Source organism: Physeter macrocephalus, chromosome 12 (assembly GCF_002837175.3).
Source record: "Physeter macrocephalus isolate SW-GA chromosome 12, ASM283717v5, whole genome shotgun sequence".
NCBI classification, from domain to species: Eukaryota; Metazoa; Chordata; class Mammalia; order Artiodactyla; family Physeteridae; genus Physeter; species Physeter macrocephalus.
In genome coordinates this window covers 22,652,524-22,662,460 of record NC_041225.1, presented here as the reverse complement: position 1 = coordinate 22,662,460, position 9,937 = coordinate 22,652,524, and the positions used below count along the sequence as shown (strand labels likewise).

Genomic DNA, 9,937 nt, shown 5'->3' with positions numbered 1-9,937 from the left:
GGCTCCGGACGCGCAGGCTCAGCGGCCACGGCTCCCGGGCCCAGCCGCTCCGCGGCACGTGGGATCTTCCCGGACCGGGGCGCGAACCCGCGTCCCCTGCATCGGCAGGCGGGCTCTCAACCACTGCGCCACCAGGGAAGCCCAAGTTCACCATCTTATATGGGTGTGACTCGTGGGCCCCCCAGACAATTACAATATAGTAACGTCAGAGATCACTGATCACAGATCACCCTAACAAATACAGTAATAATGAAAAAGTTTGAAATATTGCGACAATTACTAAAATGTGACAGAAATACACAGAGAGCAAGTGCTTTGGGAAAATGGCACCAACAGCCTTGCTCGATGCAGGGTTGCCACAAACCTTCAATTTATATACATATATAAAAAATGCAATATCCGTGAAGCACAATAAAAGGAGGCATGCCTGTGTACAAATATCAAGTCATTATGTTGTACGCCTGAAACCAATATAATAAAAGGGACTCAATTTAATAAGTGAGATCATTATAAATTCAAATGTAAGCATGTGAAAAATAAATCAGAATTCAGAGATTCATCTGCAATAGATGGATTTAAAAATATAATTAATATGCCTGAGGTTTCCAAGGGGCATTGCAACGTACAGGAATCACCTGGCTGAAATTAGGGAAGAGGGCGGGAATCTCACCCCCTTCGCCTTTTCTGCACTGAGTAGCCTATTCGGTTGTAAACTACTCCACCTTGTGGTTTAACCAGGGTACTAATCGCTAGAAATGTGGACACTTCAAGGCGAAATTCACTATTTTTCTGTTATAAAAGTTATGAATGAGCTTTAAAAGTTCAAACCACACATGCAAGAAGAAAGCAAAAAATAATCAATAATTTCACTGCATATAGATATCTAGACACAAACAGATTTTATAAGTCAAATACAGGCATAAAGATATCTAGACAAATACATTTTATAAGTCAAATACAGGCATGTAATACATGATATTCTTTGATACAAGAGCAATAGTTACCACTTGCCTTCTTCACTTCAAATGAATCAACGTCTCAGCACAATTCAGGAATGAGAGCTAGTCCGTATCTGATCACGTTAGCAGGCTGGAATAAAACTCAATCCTTTCACCCAGCAATCAGGGTAACCTCTGTGGACCTCTGTTAAGCGTGTGTGTGTGTGTGTGTGTGTGTGTGTGTGTGTGTGTGTGTGTGTGTGTGTGTGTGCGTGTGTGTGTGTGTGTGTCAGAGGTTGCACACCAATGGGACCGAGTCCGGCCCCTGACCCCCGGGGCCCGTGGTCTCTCACTGTCCAGCGCGCGCGCGCGGCCTCCCCGGGGAAGCCTCTGGCTGGTGACAGCTGGTCGGAAAGAGCCCTAAGCTCCCCTCTGCTCGAGCCGTGTGACGATGCTGCCCCTTCCGGAGGACACTTCACACCTGGAGCAGGGTTTCCCCGTGTGTGGTCCCCGGACCGGCTGCAGCAGCATCGCCTGGAACTAGCTGGAAATGCACACTCATCTAGAAATGCCTGCTCTAGGCCTCCTGCAGAAGCGCGGGGGGCCGGGCGGGGCGGGCCGGGGCGGCCCGGAACTTGGCCCTGAACGGCTTAAGGCCTCCAGATGTGACTCTGACGCCCGTCGGAGAACCACGGTCTAGAACACGGATGAAACATCCCATTCTTTCTTATTCACTTGTCTCTCACCTCCTCATTGTTAACCTTCGAAATGCTCCCTCCACACGGGATTGGGCCACTCCAGTCAGCTGATCGCAACAGGGGGTACACTCTTCACCGACCTGGTAGTTGCGGGTCACCTTGACAAAGTAACGGGATGGGATGACATTCACTTTACATAAATCACGAGTGACTTGATCTTGGACTTAAGCTTTCAAAACCCAGGGTCTGAGCCCTCTCTCCAGCCCCGCTGCTTGCACCCTGGTCCCAGCCACCGGCTACGTCACCTGGCTCGGCGCACCGCCTCCGGCCTGAATGCCCTGCTCCACCCGAGGCCCCGAGCGCCCCCGGTCGGATGCACGCACAGGGCGCGCCCGCCTCCGCTCAGAACGTGCAGTGAGTCCCGTCTGCCGCCACGGAAACCACGGCCTCAAGCCCTCGCGGTCACCCCTCCCGGCTCTGCCCTGTCCGCTCGTTACCTCCTCCCTCGGCTCCGCCCACACCTGCCAGCTGCCGGGGTTTGGCATCAGGCCAGCCCCTCGACCGGGGCCCTCCGGTGCCAAGTGTGCGAGGCTGCCTTCACGGCTCCCTGCAACAGCTGCCCCCCCGCGCTGGGCCAGTCCCTACCCCCCTGCCCCGCTCCAGGGCACCCTCCACCACGCGCAAGGCCAGCCACGTAACACTTTATCGTCCCCCCAGCCGGCACGCAAGCTTTTGTTTCCGCTCCTAAACCTCCCCAGCACTCCCCGTGGGGCTGCGTATATCGGCATCTGTTGAGTAAATGGAAGAGCGTAGGGGTCAGCGAGGGACCCCGCGCCTTCGCTCTGGAAGGCGTCAGCCCGCTTTGCACCCGGGAGCTAGGCTGGAAGTGCTACCAAGGCCCCAGGCAGGGCATGTCCTGAAACCCAGCCGGCTCCAGGCAGCCACGCCCAGTCCAGCCGTCCAGGAGAGAGGCGCACAGAGTAACGTGTGTGGGAAAAGAAACTTTCATTTTTTGGTTTAGAATTCGCACATCCCAGAATATGTTTCCGAAAGTAAGCAAGTCTTCGCTGGCAGAGCCATTGGGACGGTGTAAAACTGCCCGCAGGAGCCTTCCCTCGGGCACTGGCTACAGCAACGTCCTAAGAGAAGGCTGTCCCCTGAGCTCCAGCGGGGATGCAGTGCACAGATCTCTTCCAGAAGCCCTGCCTCCTGCGACTCGCTCGGGGACCTCTTGAGTTCCTGCGCCAGCCTCGTCGACAATAACCTACGCTCACACCTGTTACTACTTTTCTTTCTCTCTTTCGGCCGTGCCACGCGGCACGTGGGATCTTAGTTCCCCAACCAACCAGGGATCCATGCCCCCTGCATTGGAAGTGCAGTCCTAACCACTGGACCGCCAGGGAAGTCCCCTGTATTAGTCTTCTGTGGCTGCTGTAACCAACCACAAGCATAATGGCTGAAAAACAGCACGAATTTGCTGCCTTACGGTTGGTTCCGTGGGTTAGAGGTCCAACCCCGAGGGTTTACCTCACTGGGTTAAAACCAGGGTACGGGCAGGTGGCATTCCTTTCTGGCGGCCCGCAGCACCTTAACATTAAGGCTAGGGTTCACTTGCCTGATTAGATTAAAAGTATAGACTGTTCAATGTTTAAATTTTTTGATTTTTCTAATTTAAAGGAAATAGATTTCCTAAGCCACACGCAAATTATTGTTACTCTATTTATTGAGCTCTGAAGTAAATCGTTTAAGAATATTCTGAAAGACTCGGTACTACGATGAAATGAGTAGCAATAGCCACACGCTAGGTGTCTTAGAAATACCCGTCCATTCCCTCCGAGCCGCTCCTGTCACCACCTCTCAAACCGCCCTGTGTCATGAACTCTGCCCAGTAGGACATCCCAGTTCTCATCCGTGTGACCCACCAGTGGGTTCCACTCTGTGGGGACAGCTAAGTTCGTAACTTAAAGATCCGCTTTGGAGTTTGGGTGGCTTATTGTAGGTCTCCAGATTCTCCCTGCAAACCCTCTGAGATCCAGCAAGATTTCTCCCAACATGCTGGGGAGTGTCCGAGGCAGTGTGTGGACATGAGGGCAAGATGACGGTGGTGAGCTGGCCCCTTGCCCTACGGACCCTGCAGATCCCAGTGCAGGGGGTGGACACGGAGGGAGGAGGGGGAGGGAGGGCAGGAGGGTGGCCGGCAGGGGAGACCTCAGAGGGCGATGCCACACAGGCGGTTAGAAACGCCCATCCCACCCCACACGATGATACTGGAGCTTACGTTTAGGAAGCTTATATATAAAGATCAAAATAAGCCCACTGTGCTCTTTAAACAAGTAATCTAAAGGTAGGAACAAGAATCCCAGACACTAAAATTAAGATGACCATAAAGTTCTGAGTTCGCCCCACCACTGTCATGAGCTGAATGGACATTCTCAACGAGGTGCCGCGGAGACCCTCAGGCCAGGGACGGACTTCCGGGGTTCCGTGAACCCCTCGGCATTACAGGACGGCACCCTTGTATACGCCCCCTTTCCAGGGTCAGGAGCCTTTGCTTTCATCCAATTCCATTGCTCCAACATGGATTAGAATTCCCACTAGTTTAAATTCACACCATCTTGAAAGAGAACCAGTGCTGATGACGTACGGGAGGCCCTCTAGCTTGAGCAGTACTCGTGCGCAGAGATGTGTCTACAGAAAGCCTCCAGCACCCGGCTGTCCGGCTGCAGCTGGCTGACGCTCCCGCCGCCGCCTGTGGGCAGCCGGCTGGGGAGGAGAGAAGCCCGATCCAGGAGGGCCCTCGGAGGACGGACCGTCGACAGGGACTCCAGCCAGGCCGGCCGAGGCCAGCCCGTCTTAGGGATGCAGGGATGCCCACGGCGCAGCTCAGACAGTAACGCAGCTGGCACTGCCTTCCTGTCACTTCTTCCCTCAGGAAGACAAGGCCCCGGGGGATGTGCAGGGGGGCGGCCACCAAGAGTAACTGGGGCGCAATCTCTGAATGCTGCCCGCCGGGCAGGGCCCCCGTCCTCCTCGAGGCAGTTTTGACGTTTTTGGTCGACGCTGGCAACGGCGAGTCGCCAGGACCGGCTGCCTCGGAAACGGCCAGGTGTCTCAGCCCAGTTCTGAGTGGTCCGCGGAGCCCCGGAAAGCAGGGATCCCGCCCCCATCTTTCAGACCAGAGGGCTGAGGCTCGGTGTGGGCGGAGGGCGGTGGTCTCCGGAGCGCGTGTCACCCCAAGCCTCCCAGAAGCTCGCAGCCGACCTGCCAGGTGAGGTCCCCGTCCTCGGCTCTGTGTCGTTATTGCTCAGTCAACGCTTCTCAGCAGGACCTAATTGCCTTCTAATTGTTTTCTCTGTGTTTGTTTTTCTAACTAGAGACACAAATTCTAAGCTTGGAGGACAAAATCTGTTGACTACTTTTTGTAACCCCCTTCCTGGGGGATCCAGAGGAGCCACCATGAAGACGCCAGGGGCTGATGGAAGAATCCAGACGCCCGAGGCGGCTGGGCAGGCAGACCCCACCTCCCGAGCTATCGAGGCGCCGGTAGCGGCGTCCTTCCCCCGGGGAGTGCTGACTCCCGAGCCTGCGGGAGCGGGCGCGGGGCACAGGCAGCGGAACCCTCCCGCCGCCTCTGCTGGGGGGAGAAACGCACACAGACCCGCACCGCCCGCGAGCTCGGGCCGGGGAGGAACAGACAGCAGGGGAGGCAAGGGCGCTGGGGACAGCGGCCGGGCCGCTCACGGGCACCAGGCGGCGGAGGGGCGGCGCGGCCGGGGGGTCTGCAGGCAGGGCTGAGCCTGGGGGGGGGGGGCGGGTGGAGGCCAGCGTTCCTTAGCGGTGAGGGGCCCCGAGAGCTGCGGCGGCGACCACCCTGCACAGCCCCGCAGAGACCCAGGCCCGACCCTGGGGCACAGGCCCCACCTTCAGGGACAGGGCCTGCTGTCTGCTAGGTCCGCCCCTGCTCCCGCCCCAACACTGCTGCCGTGGGAGCTGCCCTTGGTCCCAAGTGGCCCCAGCTCCCTAGTCTGTCGGAGGAACCCCAAGGAGAGGCCGGGTTGGGAGCCGAGCGCCCGGGAGACCTGGGACACGGCCCCCTTCCTGCAGGATGTCTGCCCAGCCCCTCCCTCAAAGTAGGTCAGAAACCCTGAGAGCCTCCCAAGAAGTCCCCCTTTTCAGTGTAAAGACAGCCCAAGTCTGGGTCTCTTGCCACCTGCCACCGACAGGTCCTCATATAGCCGAATACAACCACCTACCGACGTGCGGTGTCCGGCTCCCTTTCCTTTATCTGCGAATCGCAGTGACACATGCCTCTCTCCTCTACCCCCCTCCCCTCACTTCAAGGCAATACTCTGAAATTACAGAAGAAAAATTCAGGGTAATAGTGGGGGACCCCGAGAGGGAACAGTGACGACGGTGTACGACGGTGTCCTCGGCGGAGAAGTTTACAGGGTTCGAAACGCCATCAGGAGAGTTTGTGTGAATCTTTCACTCGCCACTTGGAGAGAAGGACCTCACACTGTGAGGCTGGCTCCCCCGCGGAGGTTTCAATCTTTTTTAGGAGAAGTACAATGAAGTCTTGGGAAAATGAAAAAGGAATAAATTTGGAGTTCTCGTGAACAGTTTTCATAGAAGATCCAAAAGTGGTCCTAACTTTTGTTAAAGCTAAAGTAGCAGTGATTTCATGAACAGTAACAGGAATTTACCACTTTATTAAAGGGGTCTCCTCCCATCCGTTAAAGAAAATTTCCTAGAAGGAACCTGTCTGGTTTGTATTTATAACTTGTTAAATAAATGTCTGATGAATAAACACTGAGTAGGAAAAAGCACTAACAGCAAGACTAGGACCCCGTATTCTGCTACTGCAGGAACAGTGCCTGAAAGGCTGAGGCCCGTGTAAAACCCAGGCTTTATCAGGATCAGGTATGAGGAGGCCGACAGGCCAGCAAGTGACTGCCTGAAGGGCACGCAGCAGGCACATGGTTTACTGTCACCAGGGACCCGCCCTCCAGGCAGCAAGGCCCCAAGACATCTGGAAACACATGGTTAAAGCAGGCCTTCACTCCAAAAATCATGGCCTTTAAGTACCTTCTGATTCTAATGAAATACCTAATTCTACCCGATGGTTCCTTTTTTGAAATATATATTAAAAATATTTAGTTTAAAAAGCTAATGGCCTGTGCTGAAGGAAGGAATATACTGATATGACTTGAATTGTTTTTTTCCCCCATTTTGCACCTCTGTAGTAATTTATATTTTCCGAGAAATGACAGAAAAAAATTCTGACGATATTTTCCTCAGTGTGGAAGCTCAGTAGTTTTGATAGCTTAGTGCTCAAAGATTACTTTCAATTTTCAGTAATGAGCTTAGGGTGTCTTAACCAAAGGCTTGCAAGAGGAAGACAACTTTCTGTAGCCCACAAAGTTGGCCACCAAAGAAGGTGGCAGTATTTCTGGGAGATGATGATTTTTATGGCTCCTTGACTGTTAATTTGGGGGAATGGGTCACAGGCTTCCTGGTAGAGGCACTTGCCATCAACACTCGTGCAAACACAAGGTGCTGGCCCTCCCTTATAAACACTGAGAGCTCCTCGCCGGCTGCCACCTCCCGTGGTGTGTGAGGGCTGAGCATCTGTGTCTGCGGGGCTGATGAATCTACTGTAGCCTGGACGTCGTAACAGATATACGGAAACACTCGGTCTACAGCGCTCAGCTACCCCACGTACAGCATCGTGTCTCTGTGTCTTCTGAGGAGTCAAGGCAGTGAACTGTCATTCATTTTCAAGGAAACCGCCTGTTTACACCATGACCCCCACTCCTTCCCTCGTCCAACTGAGATCCTGTGCACTTGGGTTTAACCAAATGACAGCGGTTAAGGAGGGGTTTCTTGAGGAAAATCACAACCAACGCTGATACAGGACCTGCTCTGGGCTCCGCGGCTCCTGTGGATTTTACTGAACCCTCTAACCCTGGGACAGGGGCTGCTGTGCTCCCCTCCTCACGAGCGACCACCCAGCTGTTAAGGTCAGCTGCCTGAGGTCACACATAAGCCCCGGAGACTGTTCTCGAGCTTCTACATCCCGACTCACGGTGGTCTTTCCTTCACTTTTATCATAAAATGGTTCATAATAAAAATCACATGTATCACACATTTGAAAGGTATAGTAAAGCGGACACTCATGTAACCCTCCTCCTAGCCAGATAAAGATTATGACCAATACCCTTGACCCCTGCTCCCACCAGGTCAGGCCCGAGATCTCACCATGGTGTCTGCTTCGCCTGCTGGATCCAGGGCTGCATACAAAGGGCGGACTTATTGTCCTTAAAAAACCCCCCAAACCCTCCTCATGCCCGTGGTTCTCAGTATCATAGGGAGGGACCCCTCTGGGCATCTTGTGAGAGCAATGGAACTACGTAGTCCAGAAGAAGTGACGCATGTATAGAACTCTGGAACTACTTCAAGGTTTCACAGACACACTAAAGCCAGATCCTCAGAACTAGTTCATACTGTAACTGCAAGTCTGTACCCAGCTTGGAAGGTACTATGCTAAGTGAAAGAAGCCAGAAAGAGAAAGGCAAACTGGGGCGTGGTATCACTTATACACAGAATCTTTAAAACAGAGAGTGGAATGGTGGCTGCGGGGGGGACTGGCCTGTTGTCTTCCACAGAGACTCAGCTGGGCTCCTGACAAAGACGCTCCACGGGCTTCGCTCTTCTCAACAAGCACTCTCATCCCGCAGTTTCGAAAGATATGTTGTAACAACTGCTCTCTGGGAAAGCGACAGAGTTCAGCGGGAGTGAGTCCAAGTCCATCCTGTCATTGAGTTAGCAGCGCGGCTCTGGTGGGTCAGATCTGTGCGGCTGGGCCTTGCCGTCGGCAAAAGGCGGTCTCTTGATTGGATTTTGCTGAATGCTCCTTTCAGGTCGAATATGCCAAGATTCTGAGTTATGCTCTAAAGCTCTCTTCTGAAAAAGTTTTAAAAGTAAAGCAGCAGAACAAAGCTAAACAGTTTTAAATAATTATTTTTAGAAGGTAACCTTTACAACATTGCATTTGAGAATAAATCATCTCACAACTCAAACATGTGATGGTGCTGCTTCACCCCGGCCAGCAACTGTCTCCGGCGCGTGTGCCGCGTGCCAGGCGCACAGCGTCCCTCTCCTTTCCCGCCCAGAACACTCAGCGCTTCTTCCAGGTGAACTTCCTGCGGGCTCCCTCCTGGCCTGGCTTCTTCCGCTCTCTGACACGGGGATCAGCAGTAAGCAGTCCCGCTGCAGCATAAAAAGAGACGCCTTTATGAACCATGGAAAGCGCAGCAAAGCAGGAGAACCGCATGAATTGGCAGCTCCTGCTGTCAGAGGAAAAGCACCCAGGCCCACAAGCAATTCCCAGCCTCATATACAACTCATGACAGCAGTCCGCTTTCACTCTCCTAAGCTATTTTCCCAATTTCTGAGACAAACACCAGGTACATTACTTGAGTCTGCTTTTCTTCTCCTATGAGAGATACGATTCCCTTTTGGTTTCTAAACTTGTTCAACTGAAGACAAAGCTGCTCTGGTGGGCCAGTCACTACTCACTGCCAGGGAACTTGCCCGGCACACTTACTATTACAGATGTGAAAGTTTCAAGAGGGAGAAAAGAAAAACTTCCTGGGTGGCGAAGTGTGTGGAAGTATACAGACGCCATACGGTAACAGTGCCCGTGAATATACTGACACGTAATATATGCCTTACCAAACATATCTGAGAAAAGAAACTTATTCTTCTAATTTGTGTGATAATAATATTTCTTGGTACTTTGTTTCAGAATCTAAAAAAGGTTTTAGAGTTGTGTTCTCAGCACAAGGCGTTGGTTCCAGAAGAGTAAAGTCAGTTTAGACTGGAAGCTCCCGGTCTCCCACCATCAGGAGTGATTACAACCTCGGAGCAATAAACGAGTCACTCTCAGCACACGGCCCCGAGCGGTGTGCCCAGTGGTGGTCCAGCCGTGGGATGCTGGTAGCTACCACAAGAACACCAGCGACGAGAAAACTCTTTAAAACAGACCGGAGTTTCACACTGTCTTTTTCACCTTTCCAACACTAGCACTTCTCTTCACTGTATGCGAGGCTTCCGTATTTTATTAGGGTACTTTCGATGGCCACACAGCAAAGGCAAAATTCACATTTTACGCCTGTCATATACCCATAGCTCTTGCATCTACTTGTACTTAGGGGGCATGGAATAACACGTTTTGTGCGGAATGCAAACAAGACCTGTCTAAATTCTAGTTTAAATGACAAGTAATGATGCTTTATTACT

The 9,937-nt window shown here is 52.8% G+C and overlaps 1 protein-coding gene and 1 long non-coding RNA gene across 2 annotated transcripts in view; both read right to left on the bottom strand.

Moving 5' to 3' along the window:
* Window positions 1-882: 882 nt before the first annotated feature.
* On the bottom strand, window positions 883-5,157 carry LOC114487267 (uncharacterized). The gene is made up of 2 exons (XR_003682226.1): window positions 1,685-5,157; window positions 883-1,089 (listed from the first exon to the last, which is right to left on the bottom strand). It is a non-coding gene; the product is annotated as an uncharacterized lncRNA (long non-coding RNA).
* A 469-nt stretch (window positions 5,158-5,626) lies between these two features.
* The window catches only part of MRPS9 (mitochondrial ribosomal protein S9), a 50,326-nt gene continuing 46,015 nt past the window's right edge, over window positions 5,627-9,937 (bottom strand). The window contains exon 11 of the mRNA XM_007108367.4: window positions 5,627-8,905. Within this exon, the coding sequence (XP_007108429.1) occupies window positions 8,814-8,905 (92 nt within the window). The 3' untranslated portion in view covers window positions 5,627-8,813. The remainder of the gene's footprint in view (window positions 8,906-9,937) is intronic.